Below are 27,129 nucleotides of genomic sequence, written 5' to 3'. Positions count from 1 at the left end.
CACCGTTTAGGCACCGGTACCATTTTAAAAGTTCTGTTTTAGCACAGATATCAGCAAAATGTAATCAATACCCATCCCTAATTATATGCAGTTGTATGGGGTTACAGTCCCCTCCCTGTGGAGGAGAGTCGGGCAGGATGTGCCTGTGGCCTGTAGGGGCTGATGTTCCCTGATGCCTCCTGTAGGGGCTGATGTTCCCTGATGCCTCCTGTAGGGGCTGATGTTCCCTGATGTCTCCTGTAGGGGCTGATGTTCCCTGATGCCCCCTGTAGGGGCTGATGTTCCCTGATGTCCCCTGTAGGGGCTGATGTTCCCTGATTCCCCCTGTAGGGGCTGATGTCTCCTGTAGGGGCTGATGTTCCCTGATGCCCCCTGTAGGGGCTGATGTTCCGTGGTGCCCCCTGTAGGGGCTGATGTTCCCTGATGTCTCCTGTAGGGGCTGATATCCCATGACTGTTTATCCGAGCGCTCGGCGCTGACCGCTCTGACCTGTCCCCGCAGACCCGGGACAGCCGTCGTCCTCGCAGCCCGTGTCCAAGTCCTCCAGCACCGTGTCTCTGTACAGCAACGGCTCGGAGGGAGCGGCGGCGTTCGGCCAGTCCGCCAGCGCCTCGGCCTCGTCCTCCAGCAACGACCTGGCCGCCTCCCTGCTGTCCGCGCTGCAGGCCGACGGCCTGGAGAACTTCAACCCCTTCCTGCCCATCAACCTCCTGCAGTGAGTACCTCCCGCTGAGCCCAGCTTTATCGCTCCCCTGCTCCTTCGCCCGTCTCCAGCATATTCAGGTCCTGGTGGGTGAGTGGTCTGCACACGCTCTGCAAGCACTTGGGGATGTTTCATTTGGGACAGGTTTTGTATCTCAGGCAGTCAAGCTGGCCTGTGGGGGATGTAGTCTCTGGACTCCTTCATCTCTGCTGCATGTGCACTTGTGTGTGTCTGCTGGAGCAGATCATCAGGTCTGTAGGCTGTTAGATACCACCAGGCTGTTGGTATGTACATGCTGCTAGTGTTTATAAGCCTGCTCTACGTGAGGTTAATGTGTGAACTCTGAAAAGCCAGCTTTAAACAGCAGGCCGCTGACCCCTTGGGTCTCCACTCATAATAGTGGAAGTGGTTTTAAATGTAGCCAGCAGGATTTTCCAAGAACAGTGAAACCGTGGTCCAAAATAGTTAGATTAACATTACCGTTATAATAATGATAGAAATATAGTGAAAATGATGGTTACTAATGTTCAAAAACAATGGAATGGAGTAGACTATAATAGCCTTTATTATAGAATATCAGGATCAAGCACCATGTGGCAGGATAAGATGTGTCATTTTGTAGACATGTTGATAATATATGTGTGTCTGTACACGTGTGTGTGGGATACAGCCAAGAAACGTGTATTTCAGTGAAGCAGTTTTTAATATACTTCATGTGTGGGTTATCCAAATACCCAGGATAACACATAGTCATAATATACGATACATGTGTTGACCTACTGATGAAAATAACATCATCTGAATCCATGTACCCATATCTGGGTTTTGATAATTTAAGTGTTATGTTCAGCTCACCAAATGAAATACATGGAATCACATGTTGATTTTGTACTGGGTGTATTTTTCTTGCCATGTACTAAATGCCCATGAGAGGCCTTGAAGCTTTGAGAAAACTGCACAGTTTCATAAAAAAATGAATATGGTAGCAGAAATTTGACAGGATATAAACAACATAACATTACAGGCCTTTACTCCCAGATCTGTGAATTGGGCTTTGGTCATAGGCTTTAACCATAAAGCCTTATTGATTCTAACACATGTGAACTGCTGATGCGTGAAACCCCCGGACCAGCAGATATTTCAGGCTCTGGAAAGTGACATTTTACAGGTCCTGTGAGGTTTGAGTAGTTAGAGAAATCTGTTGGTAATGCACTCTGTCAGCGAAGTGTGCTGTGCTGTGTGAGCAGAGGCCTGTGTTTCTGTTAGCCAGCTGTGAAAATGAACCCCAGAACTCCTCTCCGCCAAGCACAGTATTCTCTGCATTCTGCAGGCAAAGTAGAAACTGGTTAATAACTAATAACAGCCCCGCAAAGCCTTGCATCTTGCTTAAAGGGTGATATAATTTAATTTATATTAATAGCAATATTCTGTTAGTTTTGTCTGCTAATTTGTTTTTAATAGTATTGTAAAAACGTTTTATATGTCAGTTACATTGTGTGATGACCTGTAAAGGGTTTCTTATTAGGGGATAATTTACAGTAGAGTAATGCCCTACAATAACCCATATCAATGAAGAGCTTATATCAGTGAGTATCAGTTACTGTGTTACTCTTATTGTTGACTGGTCGATTGTGATTTACGGGGGCGGGTTAGTGGGCGGGTGAGGGGGAGGATCAGGGGGCGGGGCCGACTTCACTGACTCCCTGGGTGTTTCTGCCTCAGATCCATGTCAGTCAGCAGCTCAGCTGAGAAGCAGAGGACAGGTAAGTGAATAGCCTGGGCACTGACACTAACCCCCCCCCTCGGTCTTTGGTTCTGCAGCCCTGCCTGTCTAACCACTGATGCCCCCGCTTTCCAAAGAAGAGCAGACAGAGCCACAGACACAGAGTAACCCCCCCCCAGTATCTTCCACAGACAAAGCTCCTGCCCTCCTTTCCTAATCCTCTCTTGCGTGTGGCGTGTGGCGGGCCTCCTGGCTGGGAGGAATGGCTCTTTGTGCTCGATGGCAGTCCTCCCTTTGTGTGTCTTGGCTTCTTTTAGGCGGATGGTCTTAGCACGGTTCCCCACGCTGGCCAGCCTGATAAATAACCCCATGTTGCACCCAGGCTTCGCCGTGGCCGGCTCCGCCCCCGGGCCCGCCTCCGGCTGCGAAGCCTTCACCGAGCCGCAGCCCGCCTTCCTGGAGGCCTGCGGCAGGGCCAGGATCCGCGTGGGTAAGACACCGGGCCACGGAGCGAAGCGGCTAGATTACAGCCGAATGAACTCGCGTTGATAGAGAGGAAGGGTGGGGCTCCTGTGTCAGCGCCCCCTGGAGGCTGTCCCGCTGTAGCGCAGAATGACATGGCTCTCTGCTTGTGTTTGTTTCCTGTCGGCAGCGGTTGCCCTGCTTGCAGTTGGTACTGCCCGTTTGGCACTTGGGTGCTTGCTGAGTGTAGTGTATGTGTTTGGTGTGGCCAAATGCATGATGTCCTGTTTTTTTTCACTCACACCCATTTGTAGCACCTTAAATAGATATACTGTAGTATAATAAAACAATTACAGAGTACAGGCTGATGCCCTTTGATAGATTCCCCTTGATTACTATTATTTTTTATGACAAATAATAAGTGATGAATATTGTATTATAATATTATATTATATATATGATATTAAGTCATAGTACTATGTTACTTATTACTTACAATTATGTATGATTCCAAATCACTTTCTGCTCTATGTAGAGGCTTTGTAAAGTAATCTGATCTACTAAAAGTCTCCTGATCCTTTAGCTTTGAGAAAAGGCTTTTACCACTGTGAATCGAGCCAGACTAGTTTATTTGTATGTCTTAGCATTTTGTCAAGGGTCAAACAGTAGTGTACCCTCAATAAGATAAGGGTACCCTTCTAGCTGTTACTTAATTTTCTATTATTTGTGTTAGGCATGTACAGGTTATACTAATTATACCAATCATTTCCTTTACACATCTCAATTTTGTATGATTCTATTTCTATTGAGTGTTGTTTTTTTCCCTAAAATTCCAGAACGGCCTCAAATGTTTGTTCCCGTACGGTTGCTAGAAATGGGCTTCTCTATGAGACATATCTACAAAGCCATGGAGGCAGCAGGTATTCTGCAAAACTGGATCCTATTTTTTACAGTCGTTTATGGTACACTGACTAAAATGCCAAAATAAAAGTCCTAGTTCAAATATGTTCATCATCATTATTCTCATGAATTTTTTCTATGGTTTATACTTTCTATACGGAGCAGGGGAAAGTAACAACAATGAAAAAGTAAATATAAGATCCCATAAGTAAAAAAGCAATGCATGTGGGTCAGGAACACTCGTTGTGTATTATATTACACATTGTGGTTTGCACATACATGAGTGTTGTAGTGTTTTTGCCCCCCCATATAGTGCACCAGCACCTGTAGCTTTAATGTCCTGTTTGGTCACATTCCCTGTGTTTGAATACTCTTGTCAGCTTTCTCTCTATCTCTTTCTAGATTTGGTTCATGTGTCTGTGTTTGTTCAGCCTTTATTTCACTGTATTTTGTGTTATAGAGATGTATATTATTTACTGTACTTTACTAAATGGCCATGCATAGACATCTGAATATCTAAATAGGGAGTTACAGCCATCTAGCTTCTTTAGTCATGGAGGTTCTTCTGTTGTCTCTGGGGAGAATGATGGTCTTAGTGCTTAGTATCAAACTGAAATAGGATTCATATCATCATTTATAGGGATGTGTCGCTACCCAAACTGCCTTTTGACTGTGTCTGAATGAGTAGTTGAATAGATATGAATAGGGGAAGTCACAGATTGACTGCTGAGTAACTGACAAATGAAGAGAAATGACTCAGAGTATAATTGTTCCTCAGCCTTCCTGGTCAAATGCAAGCGAAATAAGTAAAATCAACAGGCTCAAGGTCAGTGAGCAAGACCATCAATCTGATCACACCTTTTTAAGCCAAGTGTAATCTATTCACAAACGGTGCTGTGTAAGATTATCAAACCAATCACATAGCATTTTAATCTACTCTGAAAGAGGACTTATTGACAGATCAGAAATCTCTTCATAAATAAATGCATAAATTCCATAAAGATTCATCCTCAAATTCAATGTCAAATACATTCAGATGGCTGTCTGTTTAGTTCAGACTATGTCAGAAGTGAAAAAAACAAAATTAAATGTATGTAAAAAATGAATCTAAATGAAATTAAGAACAAAGTTCGATGATTCCAATTGATTGTAAATCATGAAGGCAGTAACTGAAGTGATCTTAATTCCTCTCATTTTACTGTCCTGCTCACCTGTGTAGGGACGGTAAATAAAGTGCAAGCGCATGCATTATAACTGTAGAACTCCCCTGTACAGTACATCCCCCACACATCCTCCATATCGTCACTTCCCAGTGCTCATTTATGCCGTACCCTCTTGTGCTCTGAGAGAGTGTCATCAGTACCCGAGTTTCACTGAAATACTCACATGATATGTTGTTTTATATGCTACTTGTTTGAATTCCTAATTTAGTGTTTGTTTAAAGCGCCTCAATGTAAGTAAGGGAACTGTAAGAGACATTCTTTTTACGCAAAGCTCATGCTGAACTTTGAGTGCAAAAATATTTATCCAGCTTGTGTCTGGTTTTATTTGAACCCATATTTTTACCTGATTGTGGTATTGTTTTCTTTGAAATCTCCCCCAGGCGCATTAGAAAATTCTTGTTACTTTTAAGGGGGGCAGTGAATCAGCCACTAGCCTGCCAGTGTGTATGTCTGGCCTAGCTTAATGAGTGATGCTGTCAATAAGAGCCCGTTCCTCCTCTCTCACTGCACCTCCTCAGCAGTGCCTGGCTTCCTCTGGGCACACTCTACTGTACTATCAGGTCTAGTCTCACTCAGGCTCACAAGCTGTAGGTCTTTATTTACGGGACACTGGGCCTTACCTGGAACCCTGTGTGGCCCTCAGGGGTGACGGGGGAGGTGGACTCCCGCACCATCGAGGTGCTGGCCAGCTGGATGCTGGAGCACCCGCTGGCGGACGAGCAGCAGATGGAGGAGGGGCCGTCCATCGGGGGCATCGCTGAGAGCCCGTCCCCCGAGGGCCCGGAGACGGTGCAGTGCCCCGAGTCCCCCGCCCCTCTGTCCCTGCAGGAGAGCAGCGAGCCCAGCGAGAGGTGCGCCCCCTGCAGAGACGCGCACGCATGCACACGTGCACACACACACACACGCACACGTGCACACACACACACACACGCACACAGGCACACGTGCACACACACACACACGCACACGTGCACACACACACACACACACACACAGGCACACACACACAGGCACACACACACGCACACAGGCACACACACACAGGCACACAAGCACACACGCACGCACACAAACATACACACACACACACACAGACACATACAGGCACACAAACATACATATACACACACACACAGACATACACACACACACGCACACAAACATACATACGCACACAGGCACACAAACACACACACAGACACACAAATGCGCACACACACACACACACTCAAATATGCACGCTCACACATGCTCACACAGGTACGCTGGCACACAGGCCATCGAGCATGACAGCTCATTCGCCTCAGTTTGCTGCCATCCCCTTGCTTCGGATCAGCATTTGATTGGTTGTTGGCTTGTGTCACTGGCAGCATGCTGGCCGGCCTGGATCTTGTGGAGAGGGAGAACTTCCTGGACGTGCACCTGACCAGGAACAGGCCCCCTCCGGCCCGGCGGCAGCGCACCAGCGCGGGGCACAGGAACTCCTTCAGGAGAGCAGGTGAGAGACGCACAGCTTCACTGCGCACTGCTCCATACTCATCAGGGAGCGTGAGATCTCTGCCATCAGCTTCACTGCGCACTGCTTCATACTCATCAGGGAGCGTGAGATCTCTGCCATCAGCTTCACTGCGCACTGCTTCATACTCATCAGGGAGCGTGAGATCTCTGCCATCAGCTTCACTGCGCACTGCTTCATACTCATCAGGGAGCGTGAGATCTCTGCCATCAGCTTCACTGCGCACTGCTTCATACTCATCAGGGAGCGTGAGATCAGTGCCATGAACCGCAACAAAATGATTAATCCTGTTTGTTAGTTACTTTTAACAGAACACAATTGAATTATTGTAAAATGCAGATTTTTAAATGTCCTGTGTTCCAAAGACCCCTGGTCAGTTTCTGCAAATAAGATTTTGGAATGTCTGTTTCTGAATGTTACAAAAAATGTTGGCCAAAACCCACTAAACCAACTGTCGGAAAGGAGCTTTCCAACGCTGTTTGATGTTCCGAGCAGCAGTTTGTTTGAAGCCTGCAGCAGCCTTTACTGAACACCCCCTTGTGGGTGTTATGCATAATACATGCCATGAGCTGTTCTCTGAAAAACCCTTATTTTAATGTTTTGACATTGAAAATATAATGAAAATGAGAAACCTTAAGAGAAACCTAAAAGTTCCAATGTTAGCCATAACGGCTTATGCTTGCTCTTTGAATCACTGTTTAGGAAACCTTGGCCCAAGTTACGAATCACCAAATACTGTGCCAAAATATTATTTGACAGCACCTTCTGCCTGTTTGCTTAAGTGCCTCTCCCTCAATCCTTCAGACTCCCCTTCGCCCAATCCCATCCCACCGATCTACAGACAGGATCCAGGGGTATCCGATTGGCCGGAGCAAGCAGAGACACACCCCTTTGCAGCGGAGGAAGAGTCAGAGCTGGGGTACATGGATGACCCCTACCACGAGGAGTCCTATGAAGAGGTGCTCACTCCTGAGTTCATCACCTCAGAGAGGGACACCCTGTGGATGGTTGAGGTACTGCGCCGCCTGTCATGAAATTCAAATGGCTGAGAGACCGACAGTATTAGAGGCTGGAATAGAATCAAGTAGGATGTTTGCTACATCCAGACTGCCAGCTCATTTAGAATTCATAAATTTTGCAAACTGGTTGATGAAACAGTTTTTTCTTTTGATAACTGGATAACTGCTGAAATTTAGGTTGACAGCCCAGATGGCCATGCGCGTGAGATTAACTCTGAGCCCTAGATATGACATGAAATCTCATCAGGGGTTTAAGAAAGAAATAGCTTTTTTCTGGAATTTATGTATTGCAAGTATTCCTTTGTAGCCAAACGGTGCCCTCTTTACATTATGCCAGATGGAGTCCTTCTGGTACACAGGGCACCCTGAGGTTTCACTCTCAAAATTTCCATGATACTGTCATTCCAACAAAGAAAATTAAGGGAAAGAAAAATTAAGAAAATATTTTTGGGGCGACTCATGCTCCCTAATTGGGTATCCAGTGGAGAACCTGCAGCCTTATTGTCACGCACCTTGCGGTCCGGGTTGGACCCTGACCACGTGAGTGTCTGTGGGAGATCACTGAACAGATACATTTTCTGTAGCGTCAGCCAGGTTATTCCCTGCCTGATTGAGTAGGGGCTCCTCTGTACCTGCGGTCTGTCTCCGGGCAGAAGCTGCAGCTCGGCTGTGGATTGCAGGGCTGGGAGGAGCGGCGAGCGAGCAGTGGCCTGCTGGTGTCCGCTCCAGGGCCCACAATCACAATCTGTCACAGAAACAGGAATAGAAAACAGGGCATAAAAAAGTTGGGCAAAGTAGAAGGAAAAAAAGTCATTTGCAGGGGATTATTTATTGTGGACGGGGTGAGTGAGAGGTCAGGCCAGATGAGGATGTGACGGCTGACGGGCGCGTGACCCTCTCCCCGCTGTCCCGCCAGGGAGGGGAGGAGCACCCGGAGCCCCACGAGATGGTGGAGTGCGAGCTGTGTGACGCGCTCACGCTGCAGTTCAACGGCCACATGAAGCGCCAGCACCCGGGCTGCGGCCAGAGCGCCGGTCGCCGCGGCTACCGCAGCAACGGCGCCTACGTGGACGGCTGGTTCGGCGGCGAGTGCGGCTCCGGCAGCCCCTACTACCTGCTGTGCGGCCCCTGCCGGGAGAAGTACCTGGCGGCCAAGCTGGGCGACCCGGGCCCCAAGCACGACAGGTGATTAGCGGGGGATTAGCGACGCGCCGTCGCGCGCCCCCCCCCCCCCTGCCATCTGCGTCCGCGGTGCACGCGCTCATCTGCGCCAGAGCAAATCGCCCCCTTTTACCGTCTGTCCACCCGAGCGCTAATCCGCTGCTTCCCTGGCTGACGGGGAGAAGTGAATATCTGCTCCGTGTCATGCATGCAGCGATGGCCTGCCATAAAAATCTCCTTCAGAATGCTGACATTTCATTAGTAGAACATACAGTGTAATTGGGCTGGACTGTGCCCAAGGATTAGTTGTTAATATGTAGTATGTTATTTACAGGTGTAATATAAAATCTCCATTTTGTTAGTCATTATAAATAGCTTTAAAATTTTGTAAATTTTATGTTTTACTGTATTTTAGTTCAGATGTAGTTAGGACAAGAAAACTAAAATTCTCCTTTGTAAGTTTCTGAAACCGGGAGGCATTTGATTAAAAACCAGAATGCTCACATTCTCACATCCGAGGTGTAAAATTGCCACCACCAAAACCAGCAGGACGAAAACAGTCGGACAGAAGTGCCAACACGCTGCCTCACCACCTGCTGCGTAAATATTAATGAGGATTGGTGTGAAACTCAATCACTTCAAGCTTGCACTTCGGGGTTGTAAAATAGCTCTTTGTATAATAGGGTAGTCATCTTGCAGAGATATTTATTATGTCTTAGTCCTGTTCACTGCAGTGTACATATCTGTGCTTCCCGCAAAAATCCTCAAAATGAAAATAAAAAATAGCTGTGGAAGAGGAATCTGGGACTCCAGGGAAGCATCCATTCATGAAATATGTGTTTTCAGGGTGAAGAGTCTGGCGTCTGATCTGATTGGACGATTGGAAAGTGCTTCTGATGGTACGTGCAGGAGTGATGTGGAAGGGCCCTTCTGATGAACTTGCAGCCCTGGTGTGGAGTGATAAATGCGTATTCGAGGCCTCTCTGCTCATGTGCACACAGATGAGTGGGACCTGTGTCCCCGGGACGACAGCGACGCCGACAGGCTGACGGGGCAGGAGGATTTCGGGGTGTTGCTGAGGCCTCTGGGCCTCTCTGAGAAGAAGCTGGTTCCGGACCCGATCCTGTTCACCGAGCACGATCCCCTGGGAGCGCTGGTGGCTAACTCCATCAGCAGCGACAAGGCCTCCATTTTCAAAGGTAATGGCAGCAGCCGGCGTGTGACAGGCGAGCCCCGTGACGAGAGCGGCCAGCCTTTCCAGCCGTCTGTCTCTCGCCTGGTCTTCATATTTCAGGCAAGAAATGGAAAGTCACTTCTGATAAACATACATTTAGGAGAAGTCCAGTCGTGTCGCTCTTCAGAACTGACCCTCAGAATGGATCAGGAGTGACATCACCGGGTTCCTCTGTGCTCCTGCAGGGGAGGCCGGTGTGGAGCAGAAGGCCCCGCCCGTGCCCCTGAGCCTGGGGGAGCAGGCGGCTGCCCTGCGGGACCCTCACGACCGGCTCCTGGCCCTGAAGCGCGTGACCACCACCACGCAGATCCTGCTGGCCTACAGCGTGGTGATGAAGGCGCTCTCCCAGACCTCGTCCAGGTACCCGCCCCTGGAGCTTCCGCTCCGTTTCCTCTGCGCGCGAGCCGCCGTGCGCAGAGCGGCGCTAGCGGTACACGCTAACGGGCGCGGGAGGTTCTCATCTGCGGCCCTCTCTGTACGCAGCGCCTCGGTGTGCAGCCACTCGAGCGGGCTGGAGGCCCTCGGCCTGGCCAACATCCGCATCCTGGTGCGCTTGATGTGCCTGGCGGCCTCGGGGAGAGTCCACACCGCCATGGACCACCTGGGCTGCGGACACGGCTCCAGCTCCGCCTTCCTCACCTTCCTCAGCTCAGCCATTGGCTCCCTCGTGTCCAACAGTCCCACCGCCTACCGTGAGCTGGTGGACATCTGCACTCAGGTGACTCCTTTTTAAATGTGCATTTTTACAAAAATGGAAAAAAGCAATACCTGTATATCTGATAGTTGTGTCCACAGGTGTATTCAACAAATATCAATTAAAAAAGATTTTAATAAAGTATCCTTTTATTCAAAAACTAATTTTTGCCTCATGACCAAAAGAATCAGTAAAAAAATTGTATTTTTGTATTTAAATTCTTAGTTTATTATTAAGTTCTTTTTACTGCTTGAATTTAGCAAGGATATGAATGCATTTGAAGACCACTGCACGTACTGTATAAGAATGTGTAATGTGCACTTGGTTACTCTTTACTGCTTCTGCTGCAATAAATCACGCTGCTCTGTTTCCATGGTGCCAGGATCTGATGGCGGCGGCCACAGGCATGAGCGTCGGTGCCGTTAGCGACGCTCACCAGAGGGGCCGCCTGAACGCCCCTGGGAAGGCGTCCCGGGACGAACCCAAGCACCCCACTCCCCCCACGTTCCTGGTCACCCAGAGCCTGGTCTCCCTGCTGACAGAGAAGGGCATCCGGTACCGCTACAGTCAGGACAGGGCGGAGCCCGACTCCAGGGGTGAGCGGCACGGCGCGCAGCAACACGCAGAGCTCCGCCCCTGCGCGGCGTCAGCCTTCCTGCTGCAGTCAGCAGACTTAGGACAGCACACTGCAGTACAGCTCCGCTGCCCTGTCTGGGTCCTGCCCTCAGTGGGTGACAGTCTCAGCGAGAATAGATTAGATTGGTTCAGTCCAGGCTAAATATAATTTGTTGAGTCATTGTGTAAAGGATTTGGTGGAAGAGAGGTTTCTTCTGCTGTGGGGTTTTTGCAGCAGGACTAGACTGCAGTAGAGGAGCCCTCTTTATGTGTGTGGTAAAAAATGTCTCAAGGTAAACTGAGAGAATGTGATTGTGGCACTACTGTTCATATCATTCATACAGTGTCTAGTCGAGCAAATTCACCCTGTTTTGATGCTTGGTGTTACTCTGTTTAATTACAGTAATTGTGCTTTCAGACAATAGCAGCCCAGGGACTGCAGGTCCACCCCCTCAGGTGGGGGCGAGGGTGGGGCCCCTGGAGCTGGCCAATGCGCTGGCTGCCTGCTGCCTGTCCTCCAGACTGTCCAGCAGCCACCGGCAGTGGGCCGCCCAGCAGCTGGTCCAGGCCCTGGCGGCGTCTGAGAGAGACAACCCCGCCCGGCCGCAGACCTACAGCGACATGGCCGGGGACCTGCGCAAGTGCGCCGTGAAGAAGCTGGAGGGCCACCAGAACAGGGTACACCCTAACGCTAACCCCTAACCCTAACCCTAACGCTAACCCCTAACCCTAACTCTATCTCTAACCGGGGACCTGCGCAAGTGCGCCGTGAAGAAGCTGGAGGGCCACCAGAACAGGGTACACCCTTAACGCTAACCCCTAACCCTAACCCTTAACCCTAACTCTATCTCTAACCGGGGACCTGCGCAAGTGCGCCGTGAAGAAGCTGGAGGAACACCAGAACAGGGTACACCCTAATGCTGACGTTAACCCCTACCCTAACCCCTAATTCCTAAGTCCTAACCCCAACCTGCACACTGAGTCTTTCATTAGCTCATTAATTTACTCAGTAGAAACCTTGCACCTTTATACCAGCTAGGCTGTGAAATTCTCTAATGATAACATCACTTCAGGGCTCTACGCTAATATTCTTTACAAGGTGCACATGTGCTTCTAAATTGAAAAATTTAGGAACAAACTAATAGATTCAGATTCTGAATTATTTTTCCAGGTAGCACACATCAATTTTCAGGGGCTAATGCTCATGAAATGGGAGCACTGAGCCATGCACTCACGACGTGAGCTGCTTGCGTTGTGGCCGCACTGTCCCTGCACGGCTGCTCTGCTCTGTCCCCACACGGCTGCTCTGCTCTGTCCCCACACGGCTGCTCTGCTCTGTCCCCACACGGCTGCTCTGCTCTGTCCCCACACGGCTGCTCTGCTCTGTCCATGCAGGCTGCTCTGCTCTGTCCCCACACGGCTGCTCAGCTCTGTCCAGGCAGGCTGCTCTGCTCTGTCCATGCAGGCTGCTCTGCTCTGTCCCCACACGGCTGCTCTGCTCTGTCCCTGCAGGCTGCTCAGCTCTGACCCCACACGGCTGCTCTGCTCTGTCCCCACACGGCTGCTCTGCTCTGTCCCTGCAGGCTGCTCTGCTCTGTCCATGCAGGCTGCTCTGCTCTGTCCCCACACGGCTGCTCTGCTCTGTCCCTGCACGGCTGCTCTGCTCTGTCCCCACACGGCTGCTCTGCTCTGTCCCCACACGGCTGCTCTGCTCTGTCCATGCAGGCTGCTCTGCTCTGTCCCCACACGGCTGCTCAGCTCTGTCCAGGCAGGCTGCTCTGCTCTGTCCATGCAGGCTGCTCTGCTCTGTCCCCACACGGCTGCTCTGCTCTGTCCCTGCAGGCTGCTCAGCTCTGACCCCACACGGCTGCTCTGCTCTGTCCCCACACGGCTGCTCTGCTCTGTCCCTGCAGGCTGCTCTGCTCTGTCCATGCAGGCTGCTCTGCTCTGTCCCCACACGGCTGCTCTGCTCTGTCCATGCAGGCTGCTTTGCTCTGTCCCTGCAGGCTGCTCTGCTCTGTCCCCACACGGCTGCTCTGCTCTGTCCCCACACGGCTGCTCTGAACCTAGGTATTGCATCAGGGGCTGCTCTTCTCCAGGCCTCTGACGGCAGCTCTCGGCGTGTCCCTGCAGGTGACGAGCTGCTGCTGGAGCGGCGAGCGGGGGCTGCTGGCCACGGGCGCTCAGGACGGGACGGTGCGGCTGTGGGACATCTCCCAGACCACGGCGGAGCTGCAGAGCACCCACACCTGCAGCCTCAGGTACGCGCACGTCTCCTGAGGAAAAGCCTCAGTACAGCTGCTACAGACGTGTGTGCAGTGTGTTCAGGTAGTTTTTCTTCTGCCAGGCCTGAGCGGCAGGCAGCGGTGAGTGTGCGGTGAGTAAGTGCTGAGAGTGGTGAGTAAATGGTAAGTGGTGAGTAAGCGGTGAGTAGGTGGTGAGTGAGCGGTAAGTTGTGAGTGAGCAGTAAGTGGTGAGAGTGGTGAGTTAGCAGTGAGTAAGCGGTGAGTGGGTGGTGAGTAAGCGGTGAGTGGGTGGTGCGTAAGCGGTGAGTAAGCGGTGAGTAAGTGGTAAGGAGGGAGTAAGTGGTGAGTAAGCGGTGAGTGATTGGTAAGTTGTGAGTAAGCGGTGAGTAAGCGGTTGAGTAAGCAGTGTGTAAGCGGTGAGTAAGCAGTGTGTAAGCGGTGAGTATGCTGTGAGTAAGTTGTGAGTAAGCGGTAAGTGGTAAGGAGGGAGTAAGTGGTGAGTAAGCGGTGAGTGATTGGTGAGTAAGCTGTGAGTAAGCAGTGAGTAAGTGTGATGGGTTTTCCCCGCAGTGAGGACAGGCCCAGCTCAGAGAGCAGCGTGGGGGTGCAGTGGGTGTCCTCGGTCGGCTGGAGCGCAGGTGGAGCCTTCCTGGCTGCTTTCCAAAACAAGCTCATCAACATTTGGAGCGTTAGCGGTAAGCCAGCGCCATCTCAGGGTCCTCCTGCTGGGCTTCCAGCTCTAACAGACTGCTTCCGTCAGGCTGCAAAATGGCCCTGTCACACTCTTTATGGAAAAGAGCAATAGTGTGCACCAGCGGTTTCCAGCCCTGTTCCTGGAGATCTCCCATCCGGTTGGTTTTCATTTCAACCCTAATTTGGCACAGTTGATTCTACTAATTAGCAGCTGAATTAAATCTCTAGCTGTTGAATAAGGTGTGCTTTGTTAGGGTTGGAGTGAAAACATAGAGGATGGTAGATCTCCAAGAACAGGGTTGGGAATCGCTGGTGTACACCATAGAATACCTGGATGGAAAAGTACCATTTATTTATTCAGCGGATTTTCAAAAGGCTGCTTGACAGTAGTTTGAAGTGCTAGATGTGCTTTGTTTTTAAGCGTCGCTGAGCCACATGGAAAGTCAGCCCTCGTGGGTGACGGCCCTCTCCTGGGTGCAGAAGTCCTCCCCCTGTACCAGACAGGGTGCTGCCAGCCAGGCCAGCCCCACAGAGAGCCTGCTGGTGGGCAGGCTGGACGGCTCCCTCTGCTGGCTGGAGGTCACAGAGGCGCTTCACGTGGAGACCACTGAGCTGACGCACTGCCAGAGGAAAGAATGTGAGTCCTGCTTGCATTCCTGATTTATTTATTATAAAGGTTTTCCCCCAGTGAGATAAGAATAAAAATGTATTCTCAACAGAGATATTCTTTGTTCTCTGGTCAGTTTCATGTTTCTGTTCACTTGCGTAATTAATAATAAATGAAGAAATGAATTTTATTCCGAGGCATGCAGCCATGTTGGCTCACCTTTCGTGTTTGTCTGTTGCAGCTCCGCAGTGCATCGCCTGGTACAGTCTGGACAAGCCCTTCGCTGTGGGCTACCCCGACGGGAAGATCCTCCTGGCCACCGCCGAATACTACCAGAGCGAGCAGCCCCTCATCCTGTCCGCGTTCCCGGTGAGGGGGCCGCCCGCTCCTTACGTCCTTATCAGCGTGACGCATCGCCCCTGGGGAGGTACTGACCCCCCCCCCCCCTCGCTGTGTTCCAGGACAGCGTGAGCGGCCTGAGGTGGGACCCCACGGGGCACCTGCTGCTGTCCATGGGCCGCTCGGACGTGGTGAAGGTGTGGGGCCGCGTGGGCAGCGCCTGGCTCGCCCTCTACTCGCTCTTCCACACGGGCACCGCCAACACCGCCGAGTGGTGCCCGCTCCCCGGGAGGGGCCCCGACCCCCGCCTCATGCTGGCTGTGTAAGTACGGCACAGGGGGGGGGTGGGACACTTTTCTGGGACGTTCGCTCTTAATTTTGGGACAGGTAACGAGCGTAATTATTTCCGCTATGGTGTGGTGTTGACTGCGTGCCCTTCCGTTCTCAGAGGGTGCCAAAATGGCGCGCTGTGCGTCTGGACTGTCCCACAGGGGGGCACCACTGTGTCAGTACCAAACTTCTTGAACAATTCTGCCAACCAAGAGAAGATTAGCGATGTAAAGGTATTTTTTCCGTGGTCTGCATTTTAAAATATTGAATTTATACTTACTGTACTATTCAAGTGAACTATTATTATTATTATTATTATTGCGATCATTAGTTTTATCAATTGTAGAGATCATCTCTATTTTTGGGTCTGTTTAATCAGTGCTGTTGAAGTGGTTTCTGTCTTGCTATTATGCTACTTTTTCTAATTACTCTTTACAATAATGCCTTAATCTCTGGGTGAACATAGTTTCAGTGATGAGTACAAATCAGCCATATGATACTTCTCATTTTTATCATTTAACAATTCTGACAAAAGTCTGTTGTGCATATTGTGGTTTAAACCCTTCCCTATCCTGTATCCTTGGTGGTATTGAATTTCGGTCAGTATGACTGTCTTTCCTGCCTATCTGTATATATTATAGGCTGCACCTCAGGTGCACAGTCAGGGCGTTTTGTTTGTGGATGCAGAGAAAGGTCCTTCAGTCAGGGACGCCGCTGTCTGTGCCTGTAATTCTGTAATCCCCTGTCTAATCAGCGCGGCAGTGCCAAGTGCATCTTCAGACTGAACGGCCACATCACCGCGGTGAAGACGCTGTCCTTCTGTCCCAGCGGGTTGGCCCTGCTGTCTGGGGGGATAGGGGGGCTCCTCAACATCTGGTCTCTGCGGGTGAGCACATGCCCATGCTTCTCTTCTGTACGGTCCCTGTCTTAGAAGCTTGCAAAATGGGGTCTCGGGGTGGCGGAAACGAGCTGAAATACTCACACCAATCACTCAGCGTATCTGCCATTTTAAAGATGCCTGGTAATGGCCGTGGATCGGCCTGGTCGCCCTGACACTGTGACTCTCCCTTCTTTTAGGATGGATCAGTCCTGCAGACTGTGATGACGGGTCTGGGCTCAGTGGTCAGTACCACTTGGATCCCAAATGTGGGGGTGGCTGCCTGCTCAGGACGATCTAAGGTAGGCTACGTGCCGGGTCATTTATATGCCTTTATTATGTGGCCTTGATGATGAGAAGTGCTTGAAGTGACAGTCACTTCCTCTCATGATCTGATTAGGGGCATACGTTATTTTTCACCTGTAGAGAGAGCACGAGACATCTGTAGATAGAAGAGAAGAGGAAATTGGTTTCCTGTATTATTAATCTAAACTGTTAACAATTACTTCTGATATAGTAGCTTCAGCTTCAGTTGGCATGTTCGAATTTGTCTCTGTTGAGTCCGTAAAATGTGAAGTGGTTTTGTAGGTAAGATTTATGTGCACTTGAGAGTTAATAAATCAGCAGAAACTAATGAATATACACGTGCATTAATTAATGTGTGATGTAAATTTTGAAGGGTTGTTATACTGGGTTTTAACACAATGGGTTTTTGGTTTGACAGGTAGGGTCAAGATTAGGGAATACTGGATAGTATGCCTATAAGATGAGGGTGAAGGTACACAATTTGAGCTGTGTTGCTGTCTTAGTGAAGGCAACAAAGAACACAGGCGTTTACCACTGAATTAGCAATTCTGTCTGACAATTCACAATTAAAGTCTCAACCCAGTAATTCTCAGTAATCAGTAATTCTATAAAAGTGAAGCATAGACTTTCATAAAAAGGTATCTCAGAAAATGGCAGAAAGCATGAGGGAGATGCACATCTCTTGCTGGATTTATGGGACAGAAAACACTCTACACTGTTGTGGGGTTTTCATTCAACTTTTTAATGCTAATTTTGAATTTGCACATGAATAAACCTGAGTGGAAATGCCTGAAATTTGAAAATAAAAAACAAAAGATGTTTTTAGCGCTTGGCCGAGGTGGAAGCGGTGGCATATTGATAAAGAGGAGATGTGGTGATGGGCATAGACAGGCGACGGAAACATTTTTGAATAAATAATGATGTGGCGAGGACCTAAGTCACATGCTTCCGTATCAGAAAGCCCAAAAATATGATTAAATTGATTACTGCATGCCCCCTTCAGTGTCTCTGGGCTGCATGTAATACAGCCATGCATAACCAAGACAAGGCTGTTTTGATTGCTCTTTCAAGAGCGAGTATTTCTCCGTAACTGTTTGGCTGGCACTTTCTTGATTACTTGATCTCGTGGTGCCCTCTTCAGAATATTTGCATAACAGTAGTTGATGGAAGCACACACTGATTAGCATTTTCTTTTGCCGACTGTTCGCAAATTTGTGAAGCATTTGTAAACTCAGTGTGTGACCCCTCCCCAGGACGTGCTGCTGCTCCGCTGCTCCTCGGACTGGATCTCCCAAAACCACGTCCTGGCCTCCTGCCGCATGGTCCTCAGGGCGCAGGGCATTGTGGGATTGAACAAGGCCCCCTGCATGGCTGTCTTCTTGGAGAGACTTCCCCTCCTTCTCCAGGAGCAGTACACTTATGAGAAGGTGACCGTGACGACCGTGCTCATAATTTAGCCACATACGAATGATTTTAGTGAAGAAGTTGACCTTGGGCCGGAGAGCGATTGCTTATGTAATATGTGGTTACATTACATTACACCAATGTAATGGAAGCTTACAAGGATTTGAGGGTAATGCCACCTTTTTGGGAAATATGTTCATTGACCCATTTGTCTAATTTCCCCCCTTATTTCTCATCTCATAACTATTCTGGCGTTTGATTGGTCCGCAGAGTCATGTGAACGCAGGTGACCAGCTGGTCCACAGTGGCTTCCTGCAGAGCCTGGCCTCGCTGATCGTGGGGCTGTCCCTGGATCAGCTGCTGTGCCGGCAGCCCACGCCGGCCCACCACGCCAGCCCCCAGCCCCAGCCCTGCCCCAGCGAGTGGAGCTGGCTGTTCACCTTCTCCACCACCGTCAAGAGCGCCGAGGCCTTCGCCCGGGGAACCGCCTTCCCAGAGTCCTTCACTGTGCCCGAGTTCCAGCAGGCTGGGGCCGACATCACCAGACCTCTGGTAGAGCACAAACCTCACTCTGTGCTGCCAGCGTGCATGTGTACCCTGTCAGGGACTGCTACTGTAAGGGCAGAGATATTAGGTTTAAGTAGAGCTTTTTAAATTAAAAAAACTGATTCTGATTCCGTCAGGTTGTACAGGGAAGACATAGGGTTAAAAAAATGCATGGTCTTTGACAGCTGAATTAATTTTGTTTTTGGAAATACAGCCATTGCATTTAAATCAGGGGTGTCCAATCATCAGGGGTGCAGTTTTTTTTATGTTAGCTCAGCCCTACGACACCTAATTCAGCTAATTAGCTAATCATTGGCTTTAATCAAGACCTTGATAAGTAGTGCTGGGATAGAACAAAAAATTTGCATACACACTGATTCTTTTAGGACAACATTGGACAACCCTGATTTAAATAATTCTTTGGACTTACCTGTACTGATGTGAAAGAGTACCATGATGGATTGTTTTCCAGGATAACTGTAAATGGAGTTTCATGATGGATGAGCAGCTGATGTCTTGGGCCACGACCAGGCCTGAGGTAAGTCACGCGCGCGCGTGTGTTTGCTCACACTCCGAGGGTGTCGTGCTCGTGTACGCACGGGCGCTGGGGCCGGTGAGAAAGGGCTCTCTCTGTCTGAGAGGTGTGCCGCCTGCTGCCGTTTCATTCTGTTTGGCTCACGCAGAGCTGACCCTGCCACATCCTGTCATCTGGGTAATACATCACTGAGGCGCGTCCACCTGCTAACTTTGGGCGCGCTCAGACGCTGGCTGTATGTTTCAGATACGGCCTGTATTTTATATTAAAAAATGTCCTCTTGGTCCTCTTCCAAGGGCTAGAGGATTTCAGGGGGCATGTAAGACGCATTGGCGTTTAAAAGGTACAGTGTCACATTTATAACGGGCGGGGTACGGGGGCGCAGAAAGGCTTGACTCAGCCTTTTGAGAGCGTCTCATTGAGAGGCTTTGTGGCGTGTGGAGCAGTGTGCGGGGGGAGATGATTGGTGGAGGGTGTCAGCAGACGCCCCGCTCGACACGCGCGTCACGCTGATGTCCGTTCGACAGGACTGGCAGCAGGGCGGGAAGAGCGAGGTGTTCCTGTGGGGCAACGGGCGCCACGGGCAGCTGGCCGACGCCGGCACCAACCTGATGGTGCCCACCCTCGCCCCGTCGCTGTGTCAGACGCAGCAGGTACGCCCCCCGCATTCAGCACGTTCACTCATCTAAAACCAGAGGGGCTGTCTGTGTCTGTACACACTCCGGTCCTGGAGGGCCAGTGTGTGTGCAGGTCTGTTTCCACGAAATACCCCGGCTACTTGAGCTAATTGGCTGTGTGCACCAACGCTGGCTGCCTCGTAGATTAGATCACAGTAAAACCTTTTATACTGGGACACAAGAGCACTCTTTGGCAGTAATGCATGTACTTATCAAGAGATGTAGCTTAAATGTCAGATTTTGTAAATGTTAAGACTGATTAAGTAATTAAGGCCAGAAGTTGGCATGAAAACCAGAAACTGAATTGGCCCTCCTTCCCTGCTTCTGCTATAGAGTTAATTCCAGTCATACACACCGATTAAAATGAACTTTCCCACGTACAGCTGGTGTGCTTTCAACTCTGCAATTACAGTTAGTGGGAGTCTCTGGTAAAAATGTATTTTGTGTGCCACAATGTAATATATTGAAACACAAAGCAAATTGAGAAACTGTTGGGTGCTGTGTGTGTTTCAGGTTGTGTGTGGACAGAACTGCACGTTCCTGGTGCAGGCCAATGGGACAGTGCTGGCTGTGGGGGAGGGCAGCTATGGGAGACTGGGCCAGGGGAATTCTGACGATCTGTACACCCCCACCGTGATCTCTGCCTTACAAGGTACGCTGTGGCATTGAAACGGCTGGTCTTACCGAAATTCCAGTCAGTGCGATTGTAGCCTCTGTTTACCGCAGTGATGACACGGTCGGCCTGTCAGTCACCCGGACGCTGACCCCCCTCTCGCCCCCCACCCCCGCAGGGTACGTGGTGACCCAGCTGGTGACGTCCTGCGGCTCGGACGGCCACTCGCTGGCGCTGACGGAGACGGGCGAGGTGTTCAGCTGGGGCGACGGGGACTATGGGAAACTGGGCCACGGCAACAGCGAGAGGCAGAGGCGGCCCAAGCAGATCGAGGCCCTGCAGGGGGAGGAGGTGGTGCAGGTAGGCCTGCAGCAAGGCACACGCGCACACGAACACTCACACGCACGCGCACGCGCACACACACGACCACACCAAATGAATACAAGCTCACGTGACTTTTTTTCCCCTGAAACACAGCTGGCCTGCGGGTTCAAACACTCGGCCGTGGTGACTTCGGACGGGAAGCTCTTCACCTTCGGGAGCGGAGACTGCGGCCGCCTGGGTCAGAGGTCAACGTCCAACAAAATGGTGCCGGAGCGGGTGATGGCTCTGGAGGGCTACAGCGTCGGGCAGGTACGTGGAGAGGCTTCTCACGCAAGGCTGCACGTGTAACTCCAGCACCAGCGCAGCATGGCCGACGCCCGTCTCCCTCCTGTCCTTCACAGGTGTCCTGCGGCGTAAACCACACTCTGGTGCTGTCATCGGACGGCACGATCGTCTGGGGCTTCGGAGATGGGGACTATGGGAAATTAGGCACAGGCCCCTGCACTGTGAAGTGCTATCCTCAGGTATGGCTCCCGGTTACAGACCCAGCGTGCGCTTCCATCGGTCTGTTAACTGTGTGTTCTCACAGCTGTGTGTGTGTTTCACAGAAAGTGGAGCTCCTTTGCAACAAAGGAATAAAGAAGCTGGCTTGTGGGAGTCAGTTTTCAGTCGCTCTGGCGAAGGATGGACATGTGTACACATTTGGGCAAGGTAATGACTGTTAGGGCGGATGTGATGGATTTGTGTGTGTTTTTCAGACATGTTTTATAGCTGTGTGTGAGTGCTCCCCACACGTGGCATCCCATGGACTCGTGGAGGCGTGGCATGTGCACCTGACCTCTGTGTCCCTCCCCCCTCCCCCCTTCTAGAGCGGCTGATTGGCCTGCCGGACTCCATGCTGAAGAACCACGACCGTCCCCAGGTGGTGCCGGCGCTGGAGGCCGTGTTCGTGGAGGACGTCGTCGTGGGCGCGGAGCACATCCTGGCCCTGTCCGCCACCGGGGACGTGTACGCCTGGGGCTGCAACTGCGAGGGCCAGGTGAGTGGAGCTGGAGCCCTGACACTAAACACACTGCAGAGAGCAGCACTCTCTGAGCACTCACTCTGCAGTTATTATCATTACCAAAGGCTGCTGGAGCTGGAGCCTTAACACTAAACACACTGCAGAGAGCGGCACTCTCTGAGCACTCACTCTGCAGTTATTATCATTACCAAAGGCTACTGGAGCCTTAACACTAAACACACTGCAGAGAGCGGCACTCTCTGAGCACTCACTCTGCAGTTATTATCATTACCAAAGGCTACTGGAGCCTTAACACTAAACACACTGCAGAGAGCAGCACTCTCTGAGCACTCACTCTGCAGTTATTATCATTACCAAAGGCTACTGGAGCTGGAGCCTTAACACTAAACACACTGCAGAGAGCAGCACTCTCTGAGCACTCACTCTGCAGTTATTATCATTACCAAAGGCTACTGGAGCTGGAGCCTTAACACTAAACACACTGCAGAGAGCAGCACTCTCTGAGCACTCACTCTGCAGTTATTATCATTACCAAAGGCTACTGGAGCTGGAGCCTTAACACTAAACACACTGCAGAGAGCAGCACTCTCTGAGCACTCACTCTGCAGTTATTATCATTACCAAAGGCTACTGGAGCTGGAGCCTTAACACTAAACACACTGCAGAGAGCAGCACTCTCTGAGCACTCACTCTGCAGTTATTATCATTACCAAAGGCTACTGGAGCTGGAGCCTTAACACTAAACACACTGCAGAGAGCAGCACTCTCTGAGCACTCACTCTGCAGTTATTATCATTACCAAAGGCTACTGGAGCTGGAGCCGTGACACTACACACACTGCAGAGAGCAGCACTCTCTGAGCACTCACTCTGCAGTTATTATCATTACCAAAGGCTACTGGAGCTGGAGCCTTAACACTACACACACTGCAGAGAGCAGCACTCTCTGAGCACTCACTCTGCAGTTATTATCATTACCAAAGGCTACTGGAGCTGGAGCCTTAACACTACACACACTGCAGAGAGCGGCACTCTCTGAGCACTCACTCTGCAGTTATTATCATTACCAAAGGCTACTGGAGCTGGAGCCTTAACACTAAACACACTGCAGAGAGCAGCACTCTCTGAGCACTCACTCTGCAGTTATTATCATTACCAAAGGCTACTGGAGCTGGAGCCTTAACACTAAACACACTGCAGAGAGCAGCACTCTCTGAGCGCTCACTCTGCAGTTATTATCATTACCAAAGGCTACTGGAGCTGGAGCCTTAACACTAAACACACTGCAGAGAGCAGCACTCTCTGAGCCTCACTCTGCAGTTATTATCATTACCAAAGGCTACTGGAGCTGGAGCCTTAACACTAACACACACTGCAGAGAGCAGCACTCTCTGAGCGCTCACTCTGCAGTTATTATCATTACCAAAGGCTACTGGAGCTGGAGCCTTAACACTAAACACACTGCAGAGAGCAGCACTCTCTGAGCACTCACTCTGCAGTTATTATTATTACCAAAGGCTACTGGAGCTGGAGCCGTTACACTACACACACTGCAGAGAGCAGCACTCTGTGTTCTCTGTGAAGTTATCATTAAATAATAACAGTTTAGCAATTAATGGAAGCTTTTCAAAGCAGGAATTGCATTTTTTCCCCCAAAGCTACTCAGAGCTGTGGAATAACCCGTTCGAGGGTGCCGCAGGATTGTCAAGGCGGGATTTAAAGATTGACAGGCTGCGTGGGCGTGTCTCTCTGTTGCAGTTGGGCCTGGGCCACTCCAGCCCAGTGAAGGAGCCCACGCTGGTCACCGCTCTGCAAGGGAAGAACATCCTCCAGATCTCAGGTGGGCGGTGCCACAGCGCAGCCTGGACCACTCCCCCTCCCGCGGCCCGAGCCCCAGGTACGCCCCGGCCCGTGAGAATCACCGCGCTCAGCAGGGCACGCAGCACGCCGCTAAGCACGTGACCAGCACCCAGCGCAGAACCAAAGCCCCCGGTCCGTAAAGCGGATGACCAGCAATACGCAATGCTCCTGTCAAAACCCACAACACACAGCTTCGCTGGCTTGATCCTCAGTACCCATTGGCTCATCATTTCTGTCTAAAGCTCAACATACAAATACTAAGACAGTGAAAAGATTTCATGGTATAGTAGTTGGGAAAATTTGTGGACTTGGTTATTTGTATCTGTTATCTTTTAATTTCAGTGCCAATTAATTGCCTCTGGGTGTTCTGTGATTTTAGTTGTTGTTGTTAGTTGGTGGTTTATTCTGTACCTTACCAAAACATATTTAACAATAGTGGGAACTTGAGATTAGCTTTCACTTCAAATGGATATCAGTGTCACCTTGACAGCCTGGAGTGGACCCTGCAGCCCAAGGTCTGCTACAGTATCTGCATCTCAATCTCTCAATTTCCCACAGAAACATTGAATGTCAGCAAACTCCGATAAAGAACATTGCTGAGTTCTCAAAGGAAATGCCCAATGTTGAGTTAGACATATCCGACTTGTTCCTTCCTAGGGGTGTTTCCCTCACATGACCCCCCCCCCGCTTCCCTCAGGTGCTTCTCCGGCCCTCCAGCTGGGGCGGCCTCAGTCTGTCCCCCCCCAGTACAACGCCCTGAAGGACTGCTGCCCTGATGTGCTTAACACCCGCCTCCGGGTCCTCTACCACTTCTCTGACCTGATGTACAAGTCCTGGCGGCTACTCAACCTCAACCCCAGGAACCAGGTAACGGCTCAGAGCCTGCACAGCGTCAGACTTCTTCAGCAAGTGAATCTGGGTGATTCAGCTCCTTTCATTACCAGAATCTCCCAGACCTGCATTCTTTATGGAGAACTGTAATGTAGGCTAGATTTATTTGATTGATAGCATGCTAATAGAACTATAAGAGTATGTGTAAAGTCCACTGAGGCTGAGGGACTGTAGTATTGCACTGTACAGACAGACTGAATGAGGACCTGATCTACTGATGTCACTTATTGGATGCGTGCAGGTTTCAGCCTCACGTTACAGCTCGGGAACCTCGGCCATCGTTCAGGGCCAGCTGAGGGGCCTCCTGTCCCCCAAAGTAAACACTCTGCCCCTGGTCCGGTCCATCGGGAGAACCATGACTCAGGGCAAGACCTACGGGCCTCAGATCACTGTCAAGAGGATATCCACCAGGTAGGATGATCATTAGCATAGCAGAGCTTCCCTAAAACCAGACACATTGGCCATTTAAATAGTGCATCTCTAAAAACATGAGACTGTAATAGTGTTCCGCACTTTTCTGGTTTCCGTCCTACAGGGGGCGCTCCAGCAAGCCAATCTTTGTGCAGATCGCCAAGCAGGTGGTGAGCCTGAACCCCACGGAGCTGCGCTTGCCGTCCCGCGCCTGGAAGGTGAAGCTCGTGGGCGAGGGGGCGGACGACGCGGGCGGGGTGTTCGACGACACCATCACCGAAATGTGCCAAGTGAGTGTAGCGCCCGGACCGCGGCGTACCGGGGCACTCGCTGTTCTGAATAAGGACCCAAGAACATGTTATTCTCCCCGCAGCCACGGCCTGTGCCAACTGCTGTAATTAGGCTACAGCTTCATTTACTTTTCACATCATTATAATCATAAAACCTACGGGCTGTCCCAGTTTAAAACTTTAATCTAAATAAACTTTATGCATCTTATTTAGGTAGTGAATGATATATGTGGGCATTTGATGGTATGATTAAATAAAACATGATATAATTCTTGTGATTCATAAGGCTGCAGTGTAGCTGTACATTTCTGGAAGGAGACTGATAAGTTCTCCGCCTGGTTGCTTATTGAATTTTGTGGAATTGCATTATTGGAATTACTGTCACTGGAAGAAAAGCAGAGGCCCCCTGTGCCACTTTGGATGAACATAAGGAGCGAGTGCTGAGTGTGCAGAACCCTGAATGGTGTGGGCTGTGCTTTCTGTCCTCAGGAGCTGGAGTCTGGCGTAGTGGATCTGCTCATTCACACCCCCAACAGCTCTGCTGACGTGGGCAGCAACACCGACAGGTAAAGAGGAACAGCCTGCTGCAGGGTCTGTCTAAGGCCTCAGCGCTGTCACCATGAATGCAAACAGACATGTCTGTTACAGAAATATATGCAATTGTTCTTGTGGGTAAAAATGCGAGCATGGTCGGAACAAAGTGAGGTGTTGGGACGGTTGACCCGTGTGCTGATGGGAGAGTGTGATTGGCCGCTTCAGGTTCCTGCTGAACCCGGCGGCCATGTCGGAGGACCACATGGTCCAGTTCCGGTTCCTGGGCATCCTGATGGCCGTGGCGATCCGCACCAAGAAGCCGCTGGACCTGCACCTGGCGCCGTGGGTGTGGAAGCAGCTGTGCTCCATCCCCCTGGGCGGGCCCGACCTGGAGGAAGTGGACCTGCTCACCTACCGCTCCCTACAGAGCATCCTCCACCTGGACAACAGCAGCATCACCGAGGAGAACTTCCCCGTGGTGAGAGACTCTCTCCTGGCCAGAGGGGGCCTGGGTCTGTGTGGGGTTCATGCTAGGTGGAAAAGCTTCAAGGGGAACTCAAACTGTAAACTGAAATGTTAATGTTATATGGTGTTATACATCCCTGTGTTTTCATTAAGTCATAAAATCTAATGCTTTTTTGTTCTGTAGCTCTCGCTGGTAACAGTTTCATAGTTTATGAGACTTTTTATTTTATTTTAGGAAGGCTAGCTTGCATCATCAAGCAGTCAAGTTCAGTTCCAGGCTTGAAGAACATGGTTCAGAATTCAAATGCGTTTTTTTTAAGCAGCTGTCCCTGTAACTTCATTAGCTAAAATATGAAGCTATTCTCCTGTTGACAGGCTGTGAATATGTTACTCACACATCCCTGAATATATTGCATTTTCACAGCCTTGGTAAGCATCATTTTTGGAAATTGTGTATGGCTAATTATCAAACATTTATCAAATGGGATCTTGTCTATTTTTTTCTTTTTCTTTTTTGTTATTACTTCTGGCAAATTGCCATTGTGTTTGATTGATTGACGTGCAGAAATGAAGGACTGGAACACTTGCAGTACTGATGCGGTCATGCACCTCCTGTCTCTTTCCAGATGATTCCTCTGGACTCTTTTACGGCCCACAGTGCAGACGGGAGGCTTGTACCGGTAGTCCCAGGGGGACACAACATCCCTCTGAACTTTGGCAACAGGAACGAGTACGTGGAGCGGACCCTGGACTACAGGCTGCACGAGATGGATCGGCAGGTGAGCTGGATCCCACGCTGTGTATTTTGTATCTGCAGAGACCATAAAACCCCAGACCAGAGCTGCTCAGCCATGTTCCTAGAGATCTACTGTCCTGTAGGGTTTCAATACAACCCAAACAAAACATTT

At 50.2% G+C, this 27,129-nt stretch overlaps 1 protein-coding gene across 1 annotated transcript in view; it reads left to right on the top strand.

The window, feature by feature from the left end:
* LOC135239901 (probable E3 ubiquitin-protein ligase HERC1) overlaps positions 1-27,129 on the top strand; it is a 64,762-nt gene that overhangs the window by 35,380 nt on the left and 2,253 nt on the right. Inside the window, exons 40-77 of the mRNA XM_064308904.1 lie at positions 502-715; positions 2,744-2,916; positions 3,725-3,808; positions 5,655-5,862; positions 6,382-6,509; positions 7,332-7,540; positions 8,463-8,731; positions 9,554-9,606; positions 9,709-9,906; positions 10,127-10,301; positions 10,425-10,659; positions 11,018-11,231; positions 11,669-11,928; positions 13,384-13,511; positions 14,067-14,191; positions 14,611-14,826; positions 15,038-15,165; positions 15,258-15,457; positions 15,584-15,698; positions 16,220-16,351; positions 16,543-16,644; positions 17,902-18,075; positions 18,323-18,604; positions 19,071-19,136; positions 19,661-19,786; positions 20,324-20,462; positions 20,602-20,783; positions 20,901-21,056; positions 21,149-21,271; positions 21,356-21,458; positions 21,617-21,786; positions 23,529-23,667; positions 24,328-24,497; positions 24,763-24,932; positions 25,057-25,222; positions 25,712-25,788; positions 25,982-26,234; positions 26,848-27,000. Coding sequence (XP_064164974.1) covers positions 502-715; positions 2,744-2,916; positions 3,725-3,808; positions 5,655-5,862; positions 6,382-6,509; positions 7,332-7,540; positions 8,463-8,731; positions 9,554-9,606; positions 9,709-9,906; positions 10,127-10,301; positions 10,425-10,659; positions 11,018-11,231; positions 11,669-11,928; positions 13,384-13,511; positions 14,067-14,191; positions 14,611-14,826; positions 15,038-15,165; positions 15,258-15,457; positions 15,584-15,698; positions 16,220-16,351; positions 16,543-16,644; positions 17,902-18,075; positions 18,323-18,604; positions 19,071-19,136; positions 19,661-19,786; positions 20,324-20,462; positions 20,602-20,783; positions 20,901-21,056; positions 21,149-21,271; positions 21,356-21,458; positions 21,617-21,786; positions 23,529-23,667; positions 24,328-24,497; positions 24,763-24,932; positions 25,057-25,222; positions 25,712-25,788; positions 25,982-26,234; positions 26,848-27,000 — 6,215 coding nt within the window. The remainder of the gene's footprint in view (positions 1-501; positions 716-2,743; positions 2,917-3,724; positions 3,809-5,654; positions 5,863-6,381; positions 6,510-7,331; positions 7,541-8,462; positions 8,732-9,553; positions 9,607-9,708; positions 9,907-10,126; positions 10,302-10,424; positions 10,660-11,017; positions 11,232-11,668; positions 11,929-13,383; positions 13,512-14,066; positions 14,192-14,610; positions 14,827-15,037; positions 15,166-15,257; positions 15,458-15,583; positions 15,699-16,219; positions 16,352-16,542; positions 16,645-17,901; positions 18,076-18,322; positions 18,605-19,070; positions 19,137-19,660; positions 19,787-20,323; positions 20,463-20,601; positions 20,784-20,900; positions 21,057-21,148; positions 21,272-21,355; positions 21,459-21,616; positions 21,787-23,528; positions 23,668-24,327; positions 24,498-24,762; positions 24,933-25,056; positions 25,223-25,711; positions 25,789-25,981; positions 26,235-26,847; positions 27,001-27,129) is intronic.

This window comes from Anguilla rostrata, chromosome 14, assembly GCF_018555375.3.
Source record: "Anguilla rostrata isolate EN2019 chromosome 14, ASM1855537v3, whole genome shotgun sequence".
NCBI lineage: Eukaryota > Metazoa > Chordata > Actinopteri > Anguilliformes > Anguillidae > Anguilla > Anguilla rostrata.
This window is presented reverse-complemented; position numbering and strand designations above follow the sequence as displayed.